This window comes from Chanos chanos, chromosome 5 (assembly GCF_902362185.1).
Source record: "Chanos chanos chromosome 5, fChaCha1.1, whole genome shotgun sequence".
Lineage (NCBI taxonomy): Eukaryota > Metazoa > Chordata > Actinopteri > Gonorynchiformes > Chanidae > Chanos > Chanos chanos.
Window position 1 is genome coordinate 15287579 of NC_044499.1, and position 27833 is coordinate 15315411.

The following is a 27833-nucleotide window of genomic DNA, read 5'->3' on the forward strand; positions in this document are numbered from 1 at the left end:
TGCTCTGTAAGCTCCACAACCTCATAAAAGGGGTACATATACTAAGAGAGAAAAACCAACTCAGTCCATGGCCTCGAATGCAAAAGGAAAAAAAATAAAAAAATTCAACAAACTATTGGCACAGAACAATTCTCATGTCCAGATTACCTTTCTTAAATGAGATGATGAGGGGGGGGGGGGGGGGGGGGGGGGTTGGCAATTTCGAGACTTGGTATAGTGAATGAATAACTTTGCAAGTGCAAATGCATTCCTTTGCTCTTAAAAGACAAATCATAAGAAACACAAACAAATCAACGTATAATCAAGAACAGAAATCAGTGTTCTGTCTGATGGCACAAGCTATGGCAAATCAAAAATATCTAGAGCAAAGACAAAGACATGAGTCCAGCTTTCCACAATAGTTCAAAATCTCTGGCTTCAGTAACAGTGCTTTTGTAAGATTCTAACCTGCCTCCATTTTAAAGCATATAATTCAATAAAATATTTAAGTTTTCTGGAAATATGCCATGTACAAAAACATGTTTTTTTTTTCCTCATAAAAATGACATTCAAAAAAGGCACTTGGTTGGATAATTGAGGAAAACTCAAGGTCCTTTCAACAAACAGGACACTGAGATCACCTGCATAGTAACAACTCAAAAACTGGATGTAACTTGGGATTTCTCTGTTTTCCGAAGGGAATAAAAGTTGTTTTTGGTTTTGCGTGTGCACTCAACAAGAAGATAATCTCTGCCTCTGTCTGGACTGATAGTTGGAGTAGTGGGAGGAGCAGTCTTGAAATTGGAGCTAGGAGCAGGGATGCTCCTCTCTGTTCTCCGTTATGACCCTTTCAGGCAGGGCCCCGTTGGGGTGGACTTGAGGAGGAAGATAACTTACTACCTCCCCCTCAGGTTCTGCAGCACACTATACACATCCTCTTCTTTGCTTAGTCCCTCAAAGAAAGGCAGGAGGTCCAGCAGTTCAGTGTCAGACATGTCATCAAACCATGACTGCACTGGGACCTACACAACACACAGAGGGTTATAAATAACCAGTCCACTGGATGGCACTTACAAAGTGGCGTATAACAGCATTATTTTCAGTAACACGTATTTGGGGGGGTGGGGGTGGGGGTGGTTACAATATCTATGAAATGTCATTTTGTAGGAAAGTTCTCTCATAATCACAACACACTTCAGAATCTTAGCATTGACTATGTAGCTAACGGGAGGGTTAGAGGTTTCTTAAAACTCACAGCATTTTCAGGGTGAAAGATATAAGAGGCAGGCGAGTTGTCCACTATGATCACATTGCTGAGTTCTCTTCCAAGTCGGCTAAGGTCTTTGACGTAGTTCCCTCTATGGAACACACAGGACTCCCGAAAGAGACGTGCCCGAAACACACCCCACTGGTCTAGCAGATCGGCCACAGGGTCAGCATACTGAGGCACAGAGAGAGCAAAGGGTAGAGCTTCAAACACCAGACATGACACTCGGAGGAATGCAAGGTGCTTAGAACAGAAAGAAGGTTTAGACTGTTCTAGAACACTGAGGAATTTTCCATTCCAAATGAAAAGTGAAGAAGCAGATATGAATGACTGAAGAAGAGCATCGAGAAACCTGTTGAAATTTCATGTGTTGTCAAATAACAGGCTTACTCCGAGGTCGGCCAGTCAATGAGTATAACATCATAAATCTCCTGCTCTTAGATGAGGGGTTACTATAGCTGTGAGATCAGTGATGAAGCAGACTACGTTGGGACAACCTGTGATGAGCACTTCAGTCTAAAGCAGACAATCTTTACTCTTGGAAGCTTGTTTAAGCAATAAGCCATACTGAGACAAGACAAATAAGGCATTATCTACATTCTTAGCATTAAGTGGAACTACACAACAGCTGCAGGGCTGCCTAGCTAACATAGTCTAAGCTGTCAGTGCAATGAGCGGAGGTGAAGCTAGCCAAAATTGCCACAAGTCTAAATTGAGACAATGCTACCTGAGCATAGGGCACATTCTGTAGGACTCACTGTTGTGGTATAAACACTTACCCATGCAATAAGAGCTAAAAGACATGCAGGCCACACAGAGACAGAGAGGGGGTCAGAAATTAGGACAAAGATCAAATAGTACAGATTCTTAGCACTTTGGGTAAGATATTTTTGTAATACAGGGCATATATCACCGTTTGTTTTTATTTAACAAAACTGCCAGAGCACTGAGAACCTTTCCAGTCTTGATGAATGAACTATGTAACCCGAGATTAAGGAAGGAAAATGTCTGTACAGTTAGAGCTTGTAGAGTTTTCTGACTTTGACAAATGGAAGGGCAGGACAAACCTTGGCTAGACTGGCTGTGAAGAGCACACATTCAAACAATTCACCCATTCTCTGCAGGAACTCGTCTACGTGAGGTCTCTTCAGCACATACACCTACAACAAAGGCACAATTGCATGTACAACACTGTGTTAATTTAGAAATGCTCAGATTATTCTGTCTCGAATGACAAGCACATCATAATACCGGCAAAGGTCGTTTTCTTGAACCTTATCCATTCACTTCAGTAGTGGAAGTAGAGCATAAAAAAAAAAAACACACTTCATGTCCTTGCAGACACACAGCCACCACCCAGTGCAAGTAATCATGAATAGGCCAACCAGGATACACACAGCCTATCCTGGATTACTTGAACAAGGTGACAGCCCAACTCTAATTTTTGGGTGCTCTTCATCAGATGTAACCACATGAAAAAACAACTGTTACTGAAACTGTTTATGGAAAAGCAGCAACTAAGTATATACGAAATAAACAAATCAGAGAAGTCTGAGGTTATGTCCTGCACCAAATGTGAGGCAATCTATTGCTCAGCCTTATAGAGGAAGAGGGCCCATGTGTTAAAGCACTTCTGTACACTACCTGATGAACTGTGCCATCTATCTCCACTGGGACGATGAAATCCGCATTGCTGATTGGCTGTGAGAAAAGAGAAGTGCAAGGGCAACTTATGAATGACCAACACACAACAAAAATGAATAAACTCACACAGTTATGACAAATGTTTCTATTTGCCAACTCTCATGTGAACTAAGCTATATATCTGCTGACGGACATAGAACAACATTAAACTTCAGCCCTGCTACACAGAATTATCAATGGACTACAATTATTCTGAATTAAAAAAAAAAGTGAATTCAGCAAGTAAAAGTTTGGACCACAGCCCCGCAATAACACAGTATTAACTCCAGGGGGCGCCTGTGTCCTTTTTTTTTTTTTTTTTTAATTTACTAATGCCGGTGAGTTTATCAGCAAGGACTTTGAGCTGCAGCTTATTTTGTGGACATATAGTCATACAATTGTATACCCCTATTTATACCCTCATCTGCCAGCATGACAATGCATAACAGATTTTTCACTCTTCACGATCCTTTTGATTAAAAAGAACAAAAAACAAAAACTGGACAAAGTCTTGGGGAGGATTAAGAGAAACTCAAAACACAGTTGTCACGCAAAACAAACGTTGCCCAACCATGAAGGTGGTCACGGTTTTCCCTGCCTTTCATTAATTTCCCCTGCCTTGCATCCTTTCCTTTGGCTTGAGGAGGTTCATTCAAACAAACGGACGGGTATAAGAACAGAGGGTAAATTTATACGGCTTAACCATCACGATGCTGGTTCACTATTCCCATCTTCTGACTGTACATGCACTACAAACGTGCCCTGAATGGTCAGTCACAGTGGATAAGTCTACTCTGAACAAACATAAATGTGAGTTAAATGGGTCACAGCGGGTTACACAGAGCGGCTCACTTAAAGCACACTGTACTCTGGTATGTAATATACAGTGCTCACGTCAGGGATTTGCATTAAGTGAGGAACCAGCATGGTACCACAAACCACTGGAAATTACCTTAAAGGAACTGTGCACCAGTGTCTCATCCAAGTCTATTACCACGCACTTCTTGCCGTAGTCAGATATTTTCATCTCGGGGAGGAGGTATTTCGTTGGAGGCTTAAGAAATGAGGAGAAACAGTTGGAACAAACATTAGAAGCAGAGCAGTGGAAGGAAAGGGAAGACGGAGAGCCTTTATTAGCACCCAGGCAAGCAGCACAGCACACTGACTCTTAAATGATGAATGTGCTCCCCATCAAAAGGCAGTAGAGTTTACCATAAAAAAAAAAAAAAGAAAAAAAAACCCCAACGGATGTCATTTAGAGGTTGGTGGTAATCATATTAAAAAGCACACACTGATGTCATATATGATGATTAATAAGAGATTCCTCATGCAGCCATTATTCCACATCTGAAGCACATATTCTTCATTAATGCAGGAAAAGGATGATGTTCCAATAAGCAGGGATTAACAAGCCTTTTCACACAACCTAAACATACATGGGGTCAAACTAAGGTCATCTACAACAGAAACTATTGCTCTACATAAAATTGTCCAAGAAAATCTCAGTTCATTTCTACTCACTGCTTTCAATTACCTCTTAAAGGCACTGAACATTGGTTATTAAAATTCTCTGCATTAAAAAAAAATATTATGACAGCACATTTTATCTATCATAAAATCAAAAGTATAAAATAATCTTTTCAGAACTGCATTATCTTAAGCTCCACTACTGATCTAAAGCCTTGAGCATTTAATTGAAGGCTAAGCTATTTAAGTGGAGGCATTTAAGCACTCTCAAATCTCACAGTGAGGAGCACTGCTCAATGCCAAAATGAGACACATTCTTTAGCTGTAGCCTGGTAACAGAAGACAGGCATGGTAAATCTCAGACTCCAGTGAACCCAGCTCCTGTGTTGTTACCAGCCCTCTGAAGTCGGAGCATACAACTTTAGTGACACAACTGCATATCATTGTTTGAGTTGTCGAGCTGAGCTGAGTGTCCTTCATCTTGCTACTCACTACACTTGTTTTTAATCTTTAGCCATATTTAAAAATGACCCTAACAGCTAAATGTCAGATCATACCTTACACATCAGGTCCTTAAAACACCATCAGAGAATAAAAGGCAGGTCAGTGCTTACTTGACTTGACTCTGACTACAGGCATACCTCATTTAACTTCCTACAAGCTTAATGAGGTAAGACTCTGTGAGATGCTTAGTCCACCATAAAGGCTGCCTGGAAAAGCTTAATTATTTTTTAATGTTACAGTTAACACAATGCTTTGGGAGCAGATCTGAGGTAAATGCAATTAGCCCATTCCATGAAGAGGTGTAAAAACATCACCAGGATAGTATTAAAAGAGCTAGAACGCAAAACAAGGGGTGGAAACAGAAATATAACAATCGTGCACAAAAAGGAAGAGTACATGTACAATATTACAGAGCTTCACCCAAGAGCACAGTTTCATGCATGCAGGCAAGCAGCACATTCAGTCCTGCATGCATATTTACTCACGCACGCACGCACGCACGCACGCACACACACACGCACACACACACACACACACACACACACACACACACACACACACGCGCGCACACACACGCGCACACACACACACACACACAGGAAAAGGAAAGGTAATACATACACTAGGGGGAAGGATGACCTCAACCTGGTCACACTGGGACATGAAATATGGGAAACAGACAGGAAGAGGTGGGAAGATGTACAGAGAAGGCAGACAAAAACGGGGAACAGGGGAACAAGAGAGAGAGAGAAAAATAACTAAAGTATATAGGATACGGTAAATACATCTACACAGGAGAGGAACATACACAATCAGGAGGACATACAAAGCTTAAAACAAAACACAAGTTACATTTTCTAAAAAGTCCATCTCACTGTTAAACACAAATCATTCATAAAATCTGTTTCAGACTATACGGCTTTTGAGAAGGTTATTGACAGAACTCAATCTCATGGCAAAGCTGAACCACAGCGGGTGGTGCCGACCGGGGCCTCTCACCTTGGGAGGAGCTCCGTTTTCCTCCACAGGTGGAGGCAGGGTGCTGGTGTTATTGTTGGTGGCAGGTGGTTCCACATGGTAGCTCCTGAAACAGCAGAAGAGCGAGCTGAAGATGCTCCGACTCCTCTTCTTCTTCAGACTGCAGTTTGACAGCGAAACTGATGAACGTGAAGAGGGGGAAAAAAAAAAGACATTTTACACACATGTTCACTAATGTGAAGTTCAGGAAAAATTCTGCTCCGTCGACGTTCAACAAGCTCTCCGGTTAAATTGCAGTTTAACATGATGGTTGATATATAAAACACCTTCAGAAGGTTTTCTACACCTTGCAGCGTATACTCTATATTTTTCTTTTCTGATATCCTTGATGGGTTATGTAACTTATTTACAAACGCCACAGAACAACTTACGAGTGAAAAAGCTTTTCTAACAGTTTTCAGAAAAAGTAGTCCAGCAAGGACATGACAGAACAGAACTGCCAGACCGGGTGCTCCCTCTGCCCTCCATAACGGAGCAGTGAGGAGACTGAGCAGGAGTCTAAGGACAACTTTGAAAGAGAAAGAGGTTTTGTGGACTATTGTGCAGATGACAGTAATGTCCTAAAGCCTACCATGCCCCGTACTGAACGTAAACTAACTCTGCCAAGATAAATTCTGAAAGCCGTGACAAAATGTGTTATGTCCTAAAGGAACCAAATGTAACTTTTGGCTTAGAAGTTAAACGTTACGTACTGCAAAAACATGTCATGGCAAGTCACTCAATGAAAGCCAGGCTTCATTTAAAGAATGACAGCATTATCTGGTATTATAACGTCGGTACTATTACACAAAATGTCCAGCTTACGCTTCTATTCCCTGTTTAGTCATTTCACTGTGGTAGAGAAAAGGAAGCAAAAATTGATTATAACTGCCTCGTGAAGTGGCTAAAGAAAAAAAATGACTAGTTTCTAAGTAGCGCACAATGAATGAGGAAAGTCACGGAGGTTTCACAGTTCTCTCGGTTTTAATAATGACCTCCGCTCATTCCAGTGCCACAGCAAAGGGTCTAAATGCTCGCGCTGAGGTCACCGGCAACAGAAGGGCTTTTTAAAAATAGTGACAAGAGGGGGGAAAAAAGAAAAAAAAATGAAACAAGACCCTTCTCCTCAACACCACACCCAGTCCTCTTTAGGCACCACAAACCCCGGCTCATCACTCATTGGCTGCTGCCTAGGCCTCCATTTTAAGGGCAAGCTGATATTTTCCTTCTTTTCTGAGCTTGGTGTCAGAGCACAGAATAGCATGGAAGAGCAGCGGCGCAAGGTTGTGTGAGGGAGGGTGGGAGGGAGGGGAGAGGAGAGGAGAGGAGGAGGGAAGGAGAGCAGGAATGAAGGAGTGGCAAACAAACCACGCAGCCTATAAAAGTGCTGCATTCCTCTCCCGCCCCTGTAGTCAGTGAACAAGCCTCCCCGAAGTCCTTTAAACATACACCTCGCTCTGTCCACACAGTACATCATATCATCAACATCAAACGGCAACACAAACAAGTCTAATCACAAGTCTTTTAGCAGACTCATACAGACCGCTTGTAAAATGCTGTCTAAAGGGATTTTGTTGCTTAACATTGACAAGATGTAGGATGTGATGTGCCTGAATGTAGCAGGAGCAGATGGACAAATCCAATACTGTTGTAGGTATCATCATTCAACCAAAACATCAGTTTTCACACTCAGAACTGACAGGTTTTCAAACAACCCAGAGCCCAGACATCATCAGTTAGGCTAGGCTGAGTTTTCCATATCCTGACAAAGCATGGTTTCATGACAAAGTAAAATGACAACAGGAGGACAAGGTAAGAGCAGTTCAAGTCAGCTACTAAAATAAAGCAATGACAATACCCTGTACAGTCCCGATGTGGTTCATCCACGCTTTTCCAACAGAATGACACTCCTGCAGACCAGATAAACATCAGAACTAATAAACCTGAGTCTCACCGAGGCCAACGGCCATCACACACAGGGAACGAACAGCAGGTCTGTGCGCTCACTAGCTGCTGCAGGTTTGGTCCAGCTGCTTGTCATCAGCATGGTTTGTGGGGCTTTTTGGAGCAGCGGACGGGAGAGAACTCCCTTCACCGCAGAAGGCAAACACAAGAGCATCCGAGCTGGAGTTATGTGAAGATGCAGAACACTCAGTGTATCTTCAATCACAGCATCAGCCTCATCACACTATTCCACATAAATCTGACATAGTGACAAAACCGAGATCTAGACTACATCCAAATGTAGTCAAAGGCAAGTCACAGATCTGAAATATGGCTCATGTATGTAAAAATTCTAGAACGCTCATGAAAACAACGCTGGCAATTTACCTCACATCAGTGGGCAGGTGCTCTAAAACGCACAGTCCTGTCATAGTATCAAGCCAGGAATAAAACACTGACAGGCAAAGCCAAACACCCAAAAAAGACTTCTGCCTCGAAATTTAACTTAGCCAAGAACGATGCAACCAAAAAAAGAGAGAAGAAGAGGAGAATCCCTGTCCTAAAGAGTCATACTGTAAAATGTGCTTTTTCTAATAATTTATTTTCATGAAACAAGAAAAAAAAAAAGCAACACACACACACACACACACACACACACACCTGTACTGAATGGAGAGACAACACCTGCTATTCCATGGCTGTCTGTTAAGGACAACACAGGGCATTCCTGGAGGACAGAGTTACTCTGTAAATACCCTCTATTTAGTATGAGTTACTTGGATCTAATAACCTGAAGCACTCCACAGCTCACTGTCAAAAGATAAGATACGTTACTAATGGCTGATTTCCCAAAACAAATGCCCCATTACTATCAGTGACAAAGGTTTCTGGCCTAAACTGACTCACAACGGTTTGATGAAAAGCCTGTAAGGCCTATTAATTGTTGGGAATATTGCTTATAGGCTGTGGAGCAAACTCCAAAACCAAAGATTTTTCTCAAGCGCATTTCCGTGGAAATCCACGTGAGACATAATGAGATTAGAATGAAACAGGCATTGAAATTGACAATAATACCAAGCATGAGTTAAAATGTATTTTAGCAGGGTAATCTCCCCGTTTATACAACTCTAGAAATGGCTTACTGCAGTGACACAGTTTCATTCTTTTGTGTGTTTAAGGCCTAAAGAAGAAAGAACACCAAGAACAAAGCAAATTAACTTATCACTCAGGAGAGAGGGGTAAATTAATAATAAAAAACTCCTACATTAAGAGACTGTAAGTGAGTATAACAGGCATCCTTTGATAAAACCCTCTAATTTGTCTACATTCCAGCTATCATATCATGGAACATGTGGAAAATATAAGCCTGTTTAAGGGCTGCGAGTAATGATTATTTTGTAACTGATTAGTCTATTGATTATTTTATCGACTGATCAATTATTCTGAGCAATTAATTTCATCCAGATAATGCAATTAGAAATGCTACCATTTCAGTTAGATTTCATTTTCTACCATGAACATTTAACTGAACTCCCCTTGAAGAATTGTGAAAAGAGGAAACAAACAACAGCAGCCTGCTACTAAATGGCAGGATGGGCAGGAAACTATAATATATAAAGAGACCAAACACCAAAGATCTGCAACAAGGCAAAAACATAAACAATACATAAATCAAAGTTAAAAAAAAACGCCTAACAGAAAGTCCGGTCTGAACTGCTTAATGTCAGCAGCTCAACTCAGAAAAGGTCCCAAAAATGAGGTTTCTGTTAGCCCTCTGAGTTGCAATGAAGGAATTTCACCAAGTCCACATGAATATTAATGAAAATGCAAAATGCCCAACACAAAGCGATGATTTTGCTTTGGTCTGAAATTGGTCTGCGTATTAAAGCCATCTTTTGCTTCCATATTGAAAAATTCACTAATACACACACACACACAAAAGCTTAGTCGATTATGAAAATTGTGAATTAATGAATGCATCTGTGTACATTAACCACAGCAGCCCTAGTTGTGTTATTGTTCTTTTCTTTACTCTGTGATCTTACAGCACCATTTCAGGTCTGTTCAGCAGTTCAATGTTGCACACCATAAATATTACCGAGTGGCTTAAGTTCTCTTCAAACATCTGGTTCTGTACAATTTTATCCAGTGACAAAACTTATTTTGGCCATACAATATCAATATCTGTGACCATTAACTCTTATCTAGTATGTGAGCAGCAGGTCCTTTCAGGGCTACAACCATCACTTTTAATAATGAGATTCCTGGTCCATGCCTGTCCACTGACATTTGAGTGACTTTAGTCTAGTTACGCTCCGTCTTCTGTAGTGTGTTGCCAGATCCTGCTGGTACTAGCCTGAAAATTTGGCAAGATTGTCTTTCCAAGAATTTGTCTTATGACCCAGAAACAGCTTTTAAAACTGTTACTGTTAAACACATTTGTTTAGACCGGCCATGTGCCAGGCAAATTTGAATTAGCATACCAAAAAGTTAAATATTGGTCATTCTGGTGCTTGTTTAATCATTTTAATATCTTCAAATGAATAAAATGAAGAGAACTGTACACAGGTAAATCGACTGTGGTATATAGTTTTGATGGAGGGGAAAATTTGGTTGCTATATTTAACTTGGTATTAGCTGAACTGCCAAACTGAACTTAACAGATGGGTTTCATCATAAAAGATATCAATTGATACAATCTAATTCTAACTCGTCCTTTATCAAAAGACAGGGCAGAGGGCCTCTGCAGTATTTGAGCCAATATGGCAAGGACCAAACAGTTATGTTTGAGACTACTGGTATTATTTAACAGTGTGCCATCACTGCAACTGATGATCTAAAAGTTCATGATGAACAAAGGGCTCTCTGGAAAAGGTAGAACAAACAAACAAACAAACAAACAAAAAGGAGCACTGATGCAATTCATATAGTCTAACACTGAGAGAGAAGCCATATTGATTCTTTAACTGAGGAGCTATCATAATTCACTTTCCAGAAAATGGAGATAACTGTAAATGATCAGCATCTTTGGTCAAACTTGCCTATTTAGCTGGGCTGAATATTCCATATTGGAACATACCACTGGGGTGGTCGCTCAAAACCTGCCGGTGATGCACCAGAGGACAGCACTTGCTTTTTTTTTTTTTTTTTTGCACTCAGCTGAAAAGCAGCTGTTGAAATTCTTCTCTGTGAAGACACCAGTAAGTCAAAGGTAAAGCCTTGGAAGGCCTCCATCAGAAAGCTTTGGCACCCAGCCAGAAATCCACAGGTTCTGTGGGTGTTACCTTCTGCACACAAAAAATGTATTTTAAGCTTAAAGGAGTCTTGATCAATACACTATGGACACAGATCAATCATCCTCTACAGAAAACCCAACTTCATGCGTCACTGTTGACATACAGAGTTGAAAGATGCCTAGCAAAGTGTTTGACTACTCTTGCAGTCCATGGGTAACGTAAGCTAAAGCACTGATAAGAGTGTAAACTTAAATATAAAGGCTAATGATGACTACCATACACTAAAGCATGAATTTACTGTTGACAGGATATACATGCCCTCTCTGTTCTCTAATATTTGAACTTTACTTAAATGACTTGAGTCTGAAATGTGTAGCTGTGTGTGTGTGTGTGTGTGTGTGTGTGTGTGTATGTGTGTATCTGTGTGTGTGTGTGTGTGTATGTGTGTGTGTTTTAAGGGATCTGCATGTGCAGTCACGTTCTTAAAAGGCCTCAGGCCTCTGGCCATGAGCTGCCATGGCAAGAATAAATTAAACAGCAGTTTCCTATTAAAGCGTGTGAATGAGCAAATAAACAGCAATGTTTCATCTTCCTAGTTAGATACACACTTCTCAAATAGGATTCCTCAGACCACTGTGATCAGACAGAACTGTTCAGACAGAAAGAAAGCAAAAAAGAAAGACAGGCAGAAAACTGACATTTTGTCAGAGGTACCAGAAATAGAGCGTCAGGACTCATAACAAACCCACCCTACACTTTGAAGATCAGATCACCTTAAGCAGAGTGCATTTTTATTAACACAATAAACTAATGAATCCCACAACTGAACAGACAGGATTTTAATGGTGAGTCAATAAACTCACTCAGGTTAAATAGAACCAACCCTATGGTCTTATGGGCTGAATTAGCAGTGGTGAATATTGGCAAAGTTTTATTAACAGATCACAAAATTGTGCCATGCATCTTTCTCAGATAATGGCTAAGACTAATCCTCTGACAAACAGCATTCCTGACAATGGTACTCCATACTCTGAGTGTGATCCATGCAACCAGCATCACGACCACATTTCATCTCTTAAAACACGACACTTGTGTTTCTTTAGCCTCTAAAGAAACAACGAAAACATTATTCTCAAAGACAGTTTTGCGTACGGCAGCGCTATGTTTTGTTCGGCAAATTGCCATCTAATTTTATAAGAGAGGGACCAAGTGTCGGATTTGAGTCCACTTCTCTTACGTCCTGCTTCGGCTGCTATAGATACGACAGCCAGGCGCAAATAATTAAACAATTGCGGTGCACAGCATTCTAAACAGAATTAGATGTGAAAACAAAGGCCATTTTATTGTTCAATGTCGATCAGAAACACCATGACAGGGTTTGAGGTAACTGTCTGAGTTGTTCACAAAATAAAAGAAGTTATACCTAATTAATTTAAATACAACAATGCTTTGCACTTCTCATAGATAGTAAAAATACAATCCGTGCTCAACATGAACTATCGCATGATCAAATACATAGTTGGCTACATTATCAAGCAATCAAAACAGAAGACAGTCAAAATATTTTCTGTAATATTTAAATTAATACTAAAGCTATCTTTTCCAGCATTACTACACTCATGACTAACCCCATTCCAGAATAAAAACATGCGCAGCGCCAAACTTAAACATGCTGACCTTCTCGGTGGCGGGGTAGCAAGAAATCGAAGCGTTATCTCAGCTAAACAAGCAGAAAATCAAAATACAGAAACCAGTGGCTTCTCCAACACCTTACAAGGAATATCTGGAAACTTTCAGCACAAATATTGCGAAAGCAAAACAAAGCCTCGCTCTAATATCTTATCGGTAGCTATCCAATGCGTAAAGAACAAATCAGTGAACCAGTGAGCTAGCTCTAATGTTGACCAATTTATCATAACCTGACGTTACCTAGCTAATTAATTACAAGCGTTGAGGGACCTATCGATACTGAAGTGTTAGCCTACGCTATATCACAAACTATATACAAGAAGTCAGGTATTAGATCACTGTCCCACCTAAATACTCCAGAGAAATATTAAGCGATAGTTACTCTGAAAAGTACCTTTTTCTTGATTTGAAGATAGTATCTCCTCCTCCTTTGGGTTGGTAACCTGTGTTATTATGGACGTGTTGTCCATGGAAACAGGAGATTATTCCTTTCAGACAGCTCTGTACTCCTCTTCTGTTAGACGCAGGTTGACAGTTGAGCTGCTGGCAATATGAATTGAACAGCGAGATCTGCAGAGAATGCTAGCCTTTCTAGCTAGCTTTACACGCAAAGCTTGCTAACGTTAACCCAGTAATGATAAGTTAGGCAGATAGCCACCCAGCTAACAAGCTGGTTTGTTTAGACTATTTTACTTGCTAGCTCGTGAATGGAAAACGCAGAAGCGAACAATTCTCCCTCGTAAATAGCATTGAAATCTTTATATGAATCCTCTTGAGATTATTTAGACGTTTTAAGAAAAATAATGGTAAACTTAACTTCATCAGCGTTGATCCAAACACCTCACTGACCCTCTAACTAGCTAGCTTCACAGCTAACGTTAATGACAGCGAAATCAGTATGGGTGGAATAAATGACCTCCAGTCCTCAAGTGCTTCGTTTTAAACACCTGTAACGAATGAGGAATATATAAATTAGATAAAAAGCAATGTTTCGCCAATCCCTCTACAAATTCTTCTGCTTTCGGTATTCTCTTTCCAACATGGAGTCGAGTGTTTGCTATTCACGAGACTGAAACACACACAGCAGAAGTAGGAGGAGGTTGTTTCTAGGAACCCCCTCCCCTCAAATTAAAAATAAAAGCTCGGCAGTACTGTATCTCTCTAACTGTATCAACACATCATTTTGACTGAGTCTGCCAGCAGTGAAGTAGTGACATTTGAACCCCTCTACGGGCAAAGGAAGCACACTTCAATACAACTGAATGTGTGCAGTTCATTTTCAAGAAGACATGGAGTAAATATACGAAAGATAAGCTGCTGAACAATTATTAGATCATTCTTGTTCGGTCAATCCATGCTTGTCTGAATTGTAAAATAGTAACCGACAGTGTACCCACTTTTGAACAGAGATTCGCTGAGGTCTCAAAAGTCTAAAATTGGCGAATCACTTCAGATGAAGAAAATACACAATAACTATTAAAGCGGTTTATTACAATAGGCTATATGACGATATATTACTGTTTTGTTTTTTTGTTTGTTTGGTTGGTTGGTTGGTTTGTTGGTTTTGTTTTGTTTTCTTTTATCCGGGGAGGGTTTTTTCTTTTTTTTTTTTTTACATTTTTGACCTACAAAATTTAACAAAAAAAATCGTTTCAGTGACTTCACAATTTCTTGGTGACAAAATACGGCTGTATACAACATTTACATCAGAGTGCTTTAATTTCTCATCTAATTACAAATGAGGAGGACTGGTCCCGTCCCGACTATACCTTTTAATATGTTTCCCCCTAGCGTTCAAAAGTGTTACTGTCACATTATCTGTCATCCTCCTGGTATCTGATACCGAAAATATGCGGTAGGTTCCCAAGGTTGCTCCTTACCCACAAAGCCTGAGTTCAAAAGTACCATTGGTTGCCATGACTATAATTATCGAATATGACATTTGAATATCCCCCTCCAATTATTTTAAATGAGGAAAATAGACAATACATTCAGTATAAACGGGTATTATAATCACTTATCACAAATGCAACCTGACCCAACGATGACAGTATCTGCTCTTTTTGCCTGTGCCTGTGAGTCTGTGCCAGAGTCCTGGCATATAAATATTCGGGATTCGGCTACAGTAAGAGTGATGTGATGGACGACAAAGACCTACTTTGTTGGTTCTGGAGTTGAACTTTATTTTATCTTTACAAACAGATGTACTGTAGCATTGTCAGGAAGTATATGAATAATGCGATGAAATTTGCTCAAAAACAAATTAAAGATAATGACCACTCATGTACAAAGGTTACAGGAACATTAAGTGTTCCTAATGTTGTTCCTAACAACAGCATTACACTGTCCTACTGTAAATTTAAACAGCCGTAAATTTACATTTTAACATGACCCTAGGCATGGGACTCTAACAATTACTAATTAGTCGCAACGATAAGACACTACAGAAACTGACAAGATGGACTAAACTTTACCGCACCGGGCAATGGTGATGATGACTGCGCTGACTGCCCCACAGCGGCAGCAAAACAATCGTTGATGGCAGTGCATTGGTCATTTAGCACCAGCTTAAGGGGTTCTGATGGAACTGCGAACCTTTTATTCTATTTCTATCTATTTTTATGGCATCACCGGCGGTTCGGGTGGCTCGACAGAATCGTGCGCTTTAACCCAGGTCATCGATTTGCTGCGTTTTGACTGCGCGCCGGTTTGACGGACAGACACAGAGCCACCCCTTACTGCGGTGCTGGTTTGAAATATAAATACACCCTGCACCCCCTCCCGTCTGGAAGCTCGCAACATCCACAGTAGCCGCCTCTGGCTTCTACCGGGTGCACCATCCACTGTAGAAACTGGACGGATGTATTAGGTAAAGCCGATACTGACTCCCCCTTTTATTTATTTATTTATTTATTTATTTTATGTTGGGGGTTAATATTTGATCTCCTGATATAAGACGGTCAGACAAAGAGGACTCAAGGTTCGTATTTAATAAGTATTCTTCATTTCGCATTTTATAATATGCAGTGGGCTACATCTCCGAAGCAATGTGTGGGCGTTTTAGTGCAATGCAGAGTCATTTACATCATAATGGTTATACATTTGTATGCACCTCACTGTAGTTGGCACTAGCAAGACTTGAATTTAACTGTGTAATATCATAATGTTTATTTTCTCCTGGTCTGCGCACTTAATCAAATGCAGTGGTATGTACTTTGTGAACTGTTTTTCTTGGGCGTTATTTTACTTCATACTTTGTGGCGGTTCCCTGATGCACCTCGAGATCACATAGCGCTGCAGCTGCTGCGCCGTGGCGGTGGGCAACTGCTCAGACTAAAATAGGAAGTGGTTGTCTTGCGCAGCTGACAGTGCTGTTTTCTGAAGAGGTGCGGAGTGAGGAGACGCTCCCATTTAAGTCAGTGACTCTAGAACCTTGTTTTAGAGTATTAGAACTCTATGTCATTAATGAGAAATAAAAGAAATTGGCATTAACGATTTTAGTTCTACTGAACTTTGGTGGAATAAATCAACTGATCAAGGTTTGCTTTTGTATTTTGCGCATTTTAATTCATTGGAAATAACTTGATTAGAATCAACTTTTTAGTACAATGTTGTATGCAGATTACTGAGAAAGTTCTTATGTTATTCAGACTCTCACTGATTGCTCAGCATGAGTAATACATCATCCCAAAATAAACGACCTAACCGAAGTAAATATAGTGACAGAACCCGAAACAATTTACTGCACTAATTCGTTGGTAGTCAATTTTTTAAAATTCTTTAGCTGGACTTTTCCCTTCTTTTTATCTATAATGACTACAGAATGTCGTGTTAGCTGAAATATTGCTGGATGCTTTGACAAGGCAAAGTGAGTTTGAAAAGCCCTCTTGTCGCTGAGAGTTCTTGTAAATATGCAGTGACATCAGACACGTCAAAGTGGTCGCAAATATGAACTGACATTCCTTTGTTCTGGTAACTTAACACTGAGCTCTAAACATACTCATGTCCATACCTTGTTAGTTTTAAAACGTTTTCATTCTCTGTATTTCAGTACATTGATTCAAATCTCTTCCATAGTTTGTTTGCTCGTCCATTTGGTTACATTCACACAGACCATTTCTTAGTAGCCTCCAAGAAATGGTCTGTGTAACCATAGTAGCCTCTAAACTCTTGCTCACTGCCATACTTTTCTTTTGGCAAACACCTTAAAATGATAATTATCCACTACAAATTAGCCACTCAGGCTCCTTTATTTCACACCCCATCTCTCGAATCTTCAACTCCTGCTTCAGTGACTGTTATACTGCTGTCAGGAGACAGACAAAGATGACGACTCTTTTCTACATCACTTCTTCATATCCTGTTTTTCTTTTCTTTTATCTGTAAGGTTACCCTTTTGTTTTTGGTGCTAAAAAGTGAACATGGGGATCAAAGCTGCCCTTCCCAAAGCTGAGCTGTACCTCTATACAGCTGTTCTGTGTCTAGCTCTGTTATGGGCTGGCAGTTGGATCATTGAAGCATCCAGTGGTGAGTATGTCTGCAAGGATAAATGAATGAGTGAAATAAGAAAAAATTATGATTCCAATACATATTTCAAGTTCAAGACATCCAACGAATAGTGAATTGTCAATGTTTTTTTTTTTAATAGTAGTTGTTTAGTATTGTTTTTGCATTTTGCAGACATTGTATAGAACGTTTTGTTAATCTGTTCCCATTGTCCTTGACTTTGCATTTCTGTTAAGTGGGTTCTGTTCACAGAGCAATTAAAAAGCTTGAAAAACTATAACCATGTCCCAGATGGATACTAAATTTATCAATTCCAATGAGAGGAGACAATTTTATCTGCACCGCAAAGGATCCTTTTAATCTTATTCTAATCCTGAATTTAAGATGTGTTGGCAACGTGAGATTCTACAGTCTGACACTCTCTACACATAACATTTACCAGCAATTGTGATTATTTTGTACTTTGAACTGTTTTTATTATAGTTAATTTTAAGTTGTTGTTTATTTCATCATTTGGTTATATATTAACTAATCTTATGAGCTTGATATTGGGTGCTGACTCTGAATTAAGGCAGACTCTCCCTGGTCTGGTTCTTTTTAAGATTGTAATATCCCTTTAGGCATGAAAAGACAATTATTTGCCTTTGTGTAGATGGCCTTTGTGCATGCTTAACCATAGTCTCAGTCTCCAGTTCTCTCATACCGTGTCCCATATTACATAATTTCTCAGATGTTTTATCGTAGACCAAACAATCACATAATCCTCAAATAAATGGTTCTCTGGATTATAGGAGAGAGAGAGAGAGAGAGAGGGAGCTATTATGCAATGCTCAAAGTCATTATTTACCATATGAAGTCATTACTATTTTGTAGAGAATGAAATAAATCAACTACACTCTTATCTTGTTTTTGCCAGAAAATGTGAACAGGAGGGCATTTAGGGAGAGTGTACAGCCAGGGTGGCACTATTTTGGCCGAAAAATGGTAAATACACCTTGTTTACTGCCCTCTCACCATCTTTACAATGCCATTACTGCTAGCCCCCTAATGAACAGGGATATTCATTGATGTGCCTTTTGTTGTTTTCTAGGATGTGTCTGATTTTGAATGGGTGATGTGGTTCTCAACATTCCGTAACCACATTCTGTTTGCTCTCTCTGGTCATGTCATCTTTGCCAAAATTTGCTCCATGCTGTCCCCTAGGGTAAGTATATTTGTGCTATGTATGGTAGGATTTGCTATCTGAAAGCAAGCAATACTGTGCTGAAATGAGTGTGTATTATATTTACATAACAACATCTTAAAATGATGAGCATGGCAAGGAACTAATAAGGAATTGATTAAACATGTTTTTCAAAAAGTATGAACAATATAGAACATAATGTTGTGCTTTCATAGAGCTTGTACATTACAAATACTGTACTGTTTGTCTCTAATCTCTGACTGTGCTTACAACCGTACTTTGAAATATAACACATGTTCATGTTGTTTTCTGCTTTCAATGAAGATTGGTGTTGATGGAAGTAAGGTAACAGTTACTAACAAACCTCTAATTTTAAAAAGCGTATTACTAAGCTGTTTCTCTGTTTCTACTGCTTCTGTTACAACCACTGCTGTTGCTACTGCTATATCTGCTACTACTACTGCTACTACTTCCTACTATGTCCAACATTAATAAATGTACTTATACAACTTTCTTATTGTTTAACCTATTGTCTGGTAATATTTTATTTGGAAGTTAGATTCAGATAGTGCGGAGTATACTGTTTCTCTGCAGTCATCAGCTTTCATTAATAGGTTCACATTAATGTGTATGATAATAACCCAGAAAGAACATGAAACTAGTTTGAAATGAGCCTGAAAGTAGTCAATCTTAATTTCATTTTAAAAATAAAAACTCCTGATATTGCTCATGGCGCCCTTACCAATGCCCTTGATCCTGTAAACACAGTTACTGAATGATAGAAATATCTTAAACACTTGCACACTTAAGCTTGGGGTAATGTGCATTTAGTCATTTTCTGGATTTGTCTCTCCCCACAGCACAGGTCTTTGATGTACATGATCTATGGGAGCATTGCTGTCCTGGTCACTATGGGATGGACCTACATGTCCCTCATCCTGGCTCACTGCATTATCATCTACAGCATGGCTCTCGTCAAGAGGAAGTCGATGTGTTTCCTGGCTGGACTCACCAGCCTTGCCACCTTCAAGATGGAGCCTTTCATGTCCTGGCAGGTGGGTGGAGGGATTCAGATAATGAATAGTCAACAGCAATCAGCAACCTAGGCATTCTCATACTTCATAATATGTAAGGCTCTTCCCTTTTCATTACACCTAAGACTTGTTAAGCCAGCTTGTTATACATGAAAAACACTGCTTAGAAAAACACTTGCAATAATGAAATTATGTAGGCTGTAGTGCATGACTTCAGCTCTGTAGATATGTGCTGTCCCATGTGTTGGAAATTGGTCCTTTTGGCAAATTTCTGTCCTACGATTCATTCAGCTTGTGTTGATCAAATATTCCTGACCATAACAAGAGAAGACAAGGTACATTGGTTAAATTACACGCAGAAACTTTGCCAGAGTCAAATAAATTCTGAGAGTGTGGATATTGTTCTGCACTGTGGTGGGATAATATCAACACACTCTTGAGTTAATGTAACACTGTTTACAACACGTGACTTCTATAAGAGTTCAGTTCTGCAATTTGGAACTCCAGTTTGAATGTCTGAGTTAACGAGGAGAGGCCTGTGGTCTTGCTGTCTTTTGAGATGATTCTTCTTTCTTGTGTTCTCCTGCAGGCAGGCTTTGTGACTGGCTCCTTTGACCTTCAGGATGTCCTTTTCTATGGAGGATGTGGTTTTTCCATAATGCGCTGCATGAGTTTTGCCTTAGAGAACTGCGAGAAGAAAGATGGCAACTACACATTCATGGATCTGCTCAAGTACAACTTCTACCTCCCTTTCTTCTTTTTCGGACCCATCATGACCTTTGATCAGTTCCATGTGCAGGTGAATTCACCACAAAAACTTGAGCCAGGTGCTTGTTCTGAGGACTGTTGTCATTGGCATTATGTAGCTGCTATAGTCATACTTGACTAAGATAGCACATACACCAATCAGAATACTGTCTACATATAACGCAGTCTCACATTCTCATTGTGTAATGACTTAAACCGCAGTCAGTGTACGTCAGGGGACATTAGTAGCAAGGAATTGATTCCATTCCTTTTGCTGTGGTCATCTTCTTTTTTCTCAAAAACACAAAACAAAATGTGGAAATGGGGGGAGGAGGAAAGGTAAAGCCCATACACAATGTAGCATCAGTCACACACCAGACTAGTAAACAACAAAACTACAGTGATTGAAATGAGTAAAGACATAATGAAAGTGTTGAAAAAGAGATATTGGTTCCTGTTATGGACTCATGCTCAAGTCTCTGAAACTGCCTCACTGATATTGAGGAATTAAGAGTCGGAGGTTGTAACCACAGTAAATGTGTATGTTCTGTTTTTAATTCCAACATGTAAAACAATTTGTCTGTGGTACTCTTGCCAAATACTGATGCTGCACACTTTCATATTAATAGGCTAACAATCCTGATTTGACACGGAAGGAGAGAGAAATGTGGAATATCACCATTCAGGCTTTGGTGCACCTTGGAGCCATTTTGGTGGTGGATGTCTTCTTCCATTTTCTCTACATTTTGACCATCCCTTCTGACATGAAGCTAGTGAAACAGTTGTCTGACTGGTCCCTGGGTTAGTGTGTTTTGTTGGTGTTCAAGTGAAATCCCATTTAACTGACATATTTTTCATATTCTAATTTTAATTTTAGATTAGATCTAATCATTTAATGTTTCTATTTTGGTCATGTGATAACAGGACATTTCTTTTTTTTTTTTTTTGGTCTGTTTTAAACATGCTGCATTATTCCAGCAAGCTGACTCTTTTATGATTCACAGCTGGTTTGGCCTACTCAAACCTAGTGTATGATTGGGTGAAAGCAGCTGTGATGTTCGGTGTTATCAACACTGTGTCAAGGCTGGACCACCTTGACCCTCCTCAACCCCCAAAATGTATCACCATGTTGTATGTCTTCGCTGAAACGTAAGTATTAGCCTCTGTGAGAACTAAATAATTTAGTATTAATTGGATATGTAGCACATTGCAGCTGAGTGGACAAAACAGAGGAGTAATATTTCCTTTTCATTTGTCCCCAATTTTCAGACATTTTGACAGAGGAATCAATGACTGGCTGTGCAAGTAAGTATCGATAAAACATAAATGAATCCACGTCTTCCACCATTTTGTTCAGCTGTCATACCAAGCTGAATGAAGTACTAGGCATTACTGCTGAACTATACCTAAGTCTGATCGAGTTATAGAAAGATTTGGAACTGAAGAGAACCCACTTTCTGCAGTTCCCAACACATTTTCCTCATATTCCTTTGAAGGTATGTTTATGACTACATTGGAGGAAACCATGATGGCATTATTATGGAGCTGTTGGCAACCATCTGCACTTTTGCTGTCACCACCCTTTGGCTGGGACCTTGTGAGATAGTTTATATCTGGTCCTTCTTCAACTGTTTTGGTCTGAACTTTGAGCTGTGGGTTGCCAAATTGTTCTCCTTTCCCCCCTTCTCCACCATTGAGGTGAGATATCACTGATCCTTGATTCAGCCGCCTGATAATCAAACACAGCTTGGTCAATAAGGGTGGATGGAATGATTACTGTTAAATTACATGTACTCACAACCACAGGAATCAATAACATACAAATGGTCATCATGTATCAATGCCAGTACTTTTGTTTAAAAGTGCATTTACTCTTTCTCAGAGTATAAGTGAATGGTATGTATGGTAATTCAGCAGTGAAGGCTGTTATGGAGTATCAATAACGTACAGCTCTTCTCTCATTCTCCTAAAGGGAGCCATGTCTGAGGCAATGTCACGCCGAATCAGGGGTCTGTTCAATGCTGTCAACTTCTGGCAAATCATCCTCTACAATGTTCTTGCCCTGAATAGCCTGCAGTTTGCCAAGCTGGTGGCTAAAAGATTGCTTGTTCAAGGTTAGTAAAAGCTGATGTCATTCTGGGCAATTTGAGATTGCTATTTTAGTTTGAGATTGCTCTTCAGAGTTAGCATCAAATCATTTAAATAAAACTGGTAATTCATCATTGTGTTAAACTTTTTTTTACAACTCTGGGTGTTTCTCAATCTGACTTTATCTTAAAAATAATATTACCATAGAGGCAAGAGAGCCTGTTGATAAAAACACATTTTACTATGAAGGGAATCATGAATTCGTTGTCTTCACAGGGTTCCCAATGTCCACCCTGTCTGTACTGTTTGTGACCTACTGCGGCGTCCAGCTAGTGAAGGAGCGGGAGAGGAAACTGGCACTGTTGGAGGAGCCAGCTCCATCAGAGGAGCCTGACAAAGAGAAGAAAGACTAGAGGAAAAGCGATACAGTTTCTGGGATCCCTGTGCTTTTTTTCTATCCACGAGCTTCCATACCAGAGACAGGCAGTTTCGTTACCATGGTCACTGAACCACACAAGCCTTTTATTTAAAAAAAAAAGAAAAAGAAAAGGCATTGTTTTTAACTGTGAATAGTCCTGAAGTGCACTTGCTGTAGATAAATGTTGCCTCTCCTTTGGCACACATACTCAAGCGAACCAGTAAGTGCATTTTTTATCCACATTTTAAATTAAGATCGAGTATCAAGGGGTTGGGCTTACGAGATGTTTTATGCAAATACGATATATTAAATGCTATATTAAAGCTATATGTAATTCATTTTGCAATATTGTCTCTTGGTTGTTTTTAACAGACTCTGGTATCAGACAAATAATTTAGCTTTAAACATTTTTAGAATGACCAAGTTTGATAAGAGTGGGTGTATTTTAATTGGTTGTGTAATGATCCATGTATTTCATTGTAACATCAGTATATGTACATAACTGACATACAAAGTATGCATGAAACATAAGAAAGTTATAACTATCTGATAATTATGCAGACAAGCAAGCAGCAGAGAGCATTTAGAGTAGTTAAATCTTGGTATATTAATTACTAGATAGGTACTGTATACATACAGCTGGTGCACAATAAGACTTATCTTGCTATTCTTTAAATGTTATGTGAATGCAGTTCTCTGTTACAAAAGAAATAAGAACTGAAAAAGAACTGACAAAGAGTTTCACAAAGTATCATGGGCTGAAAATGCAAATAGTGCTATTGCTACTATCCTATTACTACTATCATTCATGTTTAACCAGGCTGCATTCTGTGAGGGGATGCCATGCATTTTGATGTGACTCTGTCATACTCCAATATAAGATATGATCTGAAAATATTCCACTCTAAAGCTGTGGCCTACAAAAGAGCTTGGGGTGTTTTATCAGAAATGTGGGTCACTCAATAGAGCTACAGTCTGGTCTGCACTCTGAGTCTGATACGAGAGACAAACAAGCCCCGAGCTCACCCACATCATTCAGACCTCTCAAAAAATTTGTCACTTTTAATCAGTTTGACAATTACTTGCCAAAATGCAATCATGAATAGAAATCTTATTTCACTGTTAGTGGTATATTATGAGATGAATATAGTACATTAAGTCCTGTGTGCTGATTTTAACCGATCATTTGGTTCTGTTATGATCAACTGTTACAATACTAAGAGTGCAGCTGATCATCGCTGCATAGGCTCGAAATGGTCGTTATAATCTGCTACAGAAATCCCCCCATAATCACAAAAAATGTTTTGTTTTTTTCTGATGGAGGTGTGGATTTCTTAAAATGTGTGAGTGCCACTAGAGGGCATTAATTGTTCTCCAACAATGTCACTGGTTCCCATCACCTGAAGTTCAAAAAGTCATGCCACACCATTATGATCCCTTTTCCTTTTTTTCTACCGAGTAAATGACTGAAAGAAAGCCTCAGCAGGCATAGTGTGATACAGTTAGTCACTGTCCTATCTGAGGGACCTGACACCTGATAGTCTCTCTGCACAGAACGTCAGCTGTTGGCGTTAGTGGACTGGTAGAGATGGTGGGAGGGTGTTTCAAATTTCAGGCCCTCTAAAATGGATTGCTGTAGCTCTTTGAGGTCCTGTTCTATAAATAAACTCATAGATAGACACTGACAACTGAAGACAGCTGAAGAGAGCAGCCATCCCACACTGGCACTGTGAGAACAGCCTGCATTTCTCCGTTAGGGAAGCACCCTTAATATAATCAGTCCAGTCCTGTTGGGGAGAGGACGAGGACACACAGATATCACTCTAACCCCCACAAACGTGTGGAAAGATGGCCGCTCCTGTGGATCCGGTGAGAGAGCCGCGGATGTATCAGCAGTCACTCCTTCAGGATGGGCTCTGTGATCTCCTGGAGAACGAAAAGTTTGTGGACTGTGTTCTGAAGATCAAGGACCAGGAATTCCCTTGCCACAAGCTGGTGCTGGCTGCCAGCAGCCCTTACTTTAAGGCCATGTTCCTGTCCAATCTGGAGGAAAGCAAGAAGCGTGAGATTATCTTGAAAGACGTGGAACCGGGTGTCATGGCAATGATACTGAGGTACCTCTACACCTCAGACATCAACCTGACTGAGCAGAACGTCCAGGACATCTTCATGGCGGCTAATATGTACCAGATCCCCTCCATCTTCAGCGTGTGCGTATCCTACCTACAACAGAAACTTGTCTTGAGTAACTGCTTGGCTATATTCAGGCTGGGTTTGCTCTTGGACTGCCCACGGCTGGCTGTAGAAGCCCGAGACTTCATCTGTGACCGCTACCAGCTGATCATCCGGGACCAGGACTTCCATCAGCTGGGCCCCAGTGAACTGGCTGCTATAATCACATGCGACGCACTGAATGTGGAGAAAGAGGAGACTGTCTTTGAGTCACTGATGGACTGGGTAGGATATGACACGGAGGAGAGACTCAAGGACCTGCCAGATCTCTTGCACTGCGTGCGCTTTCGTCTGATGTCAGTGGATTACTTCAGAGAGAAAGTGGAGGGCCACGAGTGGATCCGGTCCAACCAGGAGATCAAGGCAGAACTGCAGCTCATTAAAGATGCGCAAAGAGGTGTGATTCCCAAAGTTGAGCACAAAAAGACCAAGAAGTCAGGAGCTAAAGGAGATACTGAGGATGAGAACGAGGAAGGATTTCTTCCAGCAATTCTAAATGATAACCTCCGTTTTGGGATGTTCCACAGGGACCTTATACTTATGATTAGTGATGCGGGGACAGTGGCCTATGACCCGGCCGGTAACGAATGCTTCATGGCATCCACATCTGTTGATATCCCTAAAAATCACTGCAGTCTGGTGACAAAGGAGAATCAGATATTTGTGCTTGGGGGTCTCTACTACAATGAGCAAAACAAAGAGAATCCACTAACCTCTTACTTTCTTCAGGTAAAGTTCTCATTATTTGCATGTACTGTGTGGTTTGTAAGTAAACAAATATGATCTTTTGGAAATGTACTTAAAATGAATCGTGTTTCATGTATTACTTCTAAACGACAATTTGAATGGAAAGTTCAGCACAGAATCCACATCATCTCCCAATCAGGTGTTCTTTTTAAAGATCCCTGTGAAGTTGATCATCCTGTCGCTGTTAGTGTTGCGACTTTCACTTAATGCACTGTTTGCTTGTTTTTTTGTTTATTTGCTTCTTTCTTTCTTTCGTTCTTTCTTTCTTGCTTGCTTGCTTGCTTGCTGTCTGTCTGTCTGTAAGTCTTTCTTTTCTTTCTTGCTTGCTTGCTTGCTGTCTGTCTGTAAGTCTTTCTTTTCTTTCTTTCTTTCTTTCTTTCTTTTTCCAATGAATCTTTGTTCTGTAAGTTTGTTATATATTGTGGGTGACATCTGACATATTAGTGAATATGAGGATTAACTGACCCCACACATTATCTAACCATTTGATGAGAAATAGTTTCCTATCATTCTCAGTTGCTAATGTAACACTCCTGAATGTTACTTGGCTTTGTGACACAGTTTGATCCCATGAGCTCTGATTGGCTCGGGATGCCCTCGCTGCCCAATCCACGCTGCTTGTTCGGGCTGGCGGAGGCTGAGAACTCCATCTTTGTGGTGGGAGGAAAAGAGCTGAAAGAAGGAGAGCATGTGTTGGACTCTGTTATGATATATGACAGACAGTGAGTATATTCAAAGCTATTCAGTCATACTACACGTCATTGTCTCAAAGAACGATGTGATGTGATTTCAAAATGAGTTCCACAGATATGTCACCATTTAAAGTGAGATGCCCTTTTGAAGTTATGACCTACCGTACATTAACCACATGTATTGTGATTAGATCATCTTAATAATTTGGCTGTCATGTCTGATCTGTGAACCTCTCTATACTTTCGTATAGGTCATTCAAATGGGGAGAATCAGACCCTCTACCATACACTGTGTATGGTCATGGAACCGTTTCACACAAGGGTCTAGTTTATGTAATAGGTGGAAAAGCTGAAAGCAAGTAAGTTTTCACTTAAGTGCCATTCAGTCATCTCTGTCAGTTAATAATTACATAACACAAAGCACAGATACCTTTCTGCAGAATATTCTGATATCCTGACACAATCCTTTTTTTTTTTTTTTGTAAAATAGAAAGTGTTTACGGAGGGTGTGTGTCTATGACCCCACAAAGTTTGAATGGAAAGAGCTAGCCCCAATGAAGACTGCCCGTTCTCTGTTTGGTGTTACCGTCTACAAGGACAACATTTACGTGGTGACTGGAGTCACTGATAATGGACTGACTAGTAGTGTTGAGGTCTATGACATTGCCAAGAACAAGTAAGTTTGATAAACATCTCAGTGAATGTAACCACAAGCATAAAAAGTAAAGCCTTTACGTTATGTAATGGCTTGTATGTGTGCCTTTTGTCTCAGGTGGTCAGAGTTTGTGGAATTCCCTCAGGAGAGGAGTTCTCTCAACCTGATCACACTGGGTGGCTGTATGTATGCGGTGGGAGGTTTCGCCATGATGCCCAGTGAAACCAGTGAGGAGCTGGTGCCCACTGAGATGAATGACATTTGGAGGTCAGTCATATAGACCAATAGCTCTCAACAGTGAAATATCATCTAGAAAAGAGCAGACCTGAAAACAATCCTCTTTGACAGTGGCTAAATCTTAATAGATAGAATATTTACTTAATTAAACTCATATATTCATACTCTGTTACATGTTTTTTTTTCAATCTTTTCTTCTGTTTCAGACATTGTACATTATACTGTTTCTGGCATTATATTCCTCCTTTTTTGATTTTATAGCATTTTTCAAAATTGCTCTAGTACACAAATCAATACTGTGAAATATCTCTGAAGAAAATACTGTATTCCACTTTTCTTTTCCCACAGGTTTGATGAGGATGAAAACTGTTGGAATGGGATTCTGAGAGAGATCCGCTATGCTGAGGGCGCCACCGTGCTTGGTGTGAGGCTCAATACCTTAAGACTGAATAAGATGTAAATATACATATAATAAATACAGTGTACTCAATTCAGTATCAAAACTGAA

The 27833-nt window shown here is 40.0% G+C and overlaps 3 protein-coding genes across 4 annotated transcripts; 2 read left to right on the top strand and 1 right to left on the bottom strand.

Moving 5' to 3' along the window:
- Positions 1-196: 196 nt before the first annotated feature.
- Positions 197-13842, bottom strand: ctdsplb (CTD (carboxy-terminal domain, RNA polymerase II, polypeptide A) small phosphatase-like b). 2 transcript variants are annotated; one of them, XM_030773693.1, is made up of 8 exons: positions 13181-13842; positions 5900-6057; positions 5522-5554; positions 3882-3983; positions 2891-2947; positions 2314-2406; positions 1235-1420; positions 197-1001 (listed from the first exon to the last, which is right to left on the bottom strand). In XM_030773693.1, exons 1-8 carry the CDS (start codon positions 13254-13256, stop codon positions 876-878), a joined length of 831 nt encoding a protein of 276 aa, XP_030629553.1. In that variant the 5' UTR covers positions 13257-13842; the 3' UTR covers positions 197-875. The 2 variants fall into 2 exon arrangements, with proteins under 2 accessions (XP_030629553.1, XP_030629554.1); XM_030773694.1 differs by lacking the exon at positions 5522-5554.
- Positions 13843-17207: 3365 nt separating this feature from the next.
- hhatla (hedgehog acyltransferase like, a) lies at positions 17208-22757 on the top strand. The gene is made up of 11 exons (XM_030775766.1): positions 17208-17313; positions 18209-18276; positions 18383-18496; positions 19336-19530; positions 20099-20308; positions 20886-21057; positions 21261-21405; positions 21526-21561; positions 21753-21954; positions 22229-22370; positions 22621-22757. Exons 1-11 carry the CDS (start codon positions 17208-17210, stop codon positions 22755-22757), a joined length of 1527 nt encoding a protein of 508 aa, XP_030631626.1.
- Positions 22758-24610: 1853 nt separating this feature from the next.
- On the top strand, positions 24611-27785 carry klhl40a (kelch-like family member 40a). Its single transcript, XM_030775636.1, has 6 exons — positions 24611-25723; positions 26303-26463; positions 26685-26792; positions 26924-27109; positions 27206-27355; positions 27674-27785. The coding sequence occupies exons 1-6, from the start codon at positions 24611-24613 to the stop codon at positions 27783-27785; spliced, it is 1830 nt and encodes a 609-aa protein (XP_030631496.1).
- The last annotated feature ends 48 nt before the right edge of the window (positions 27786-27833 follow it).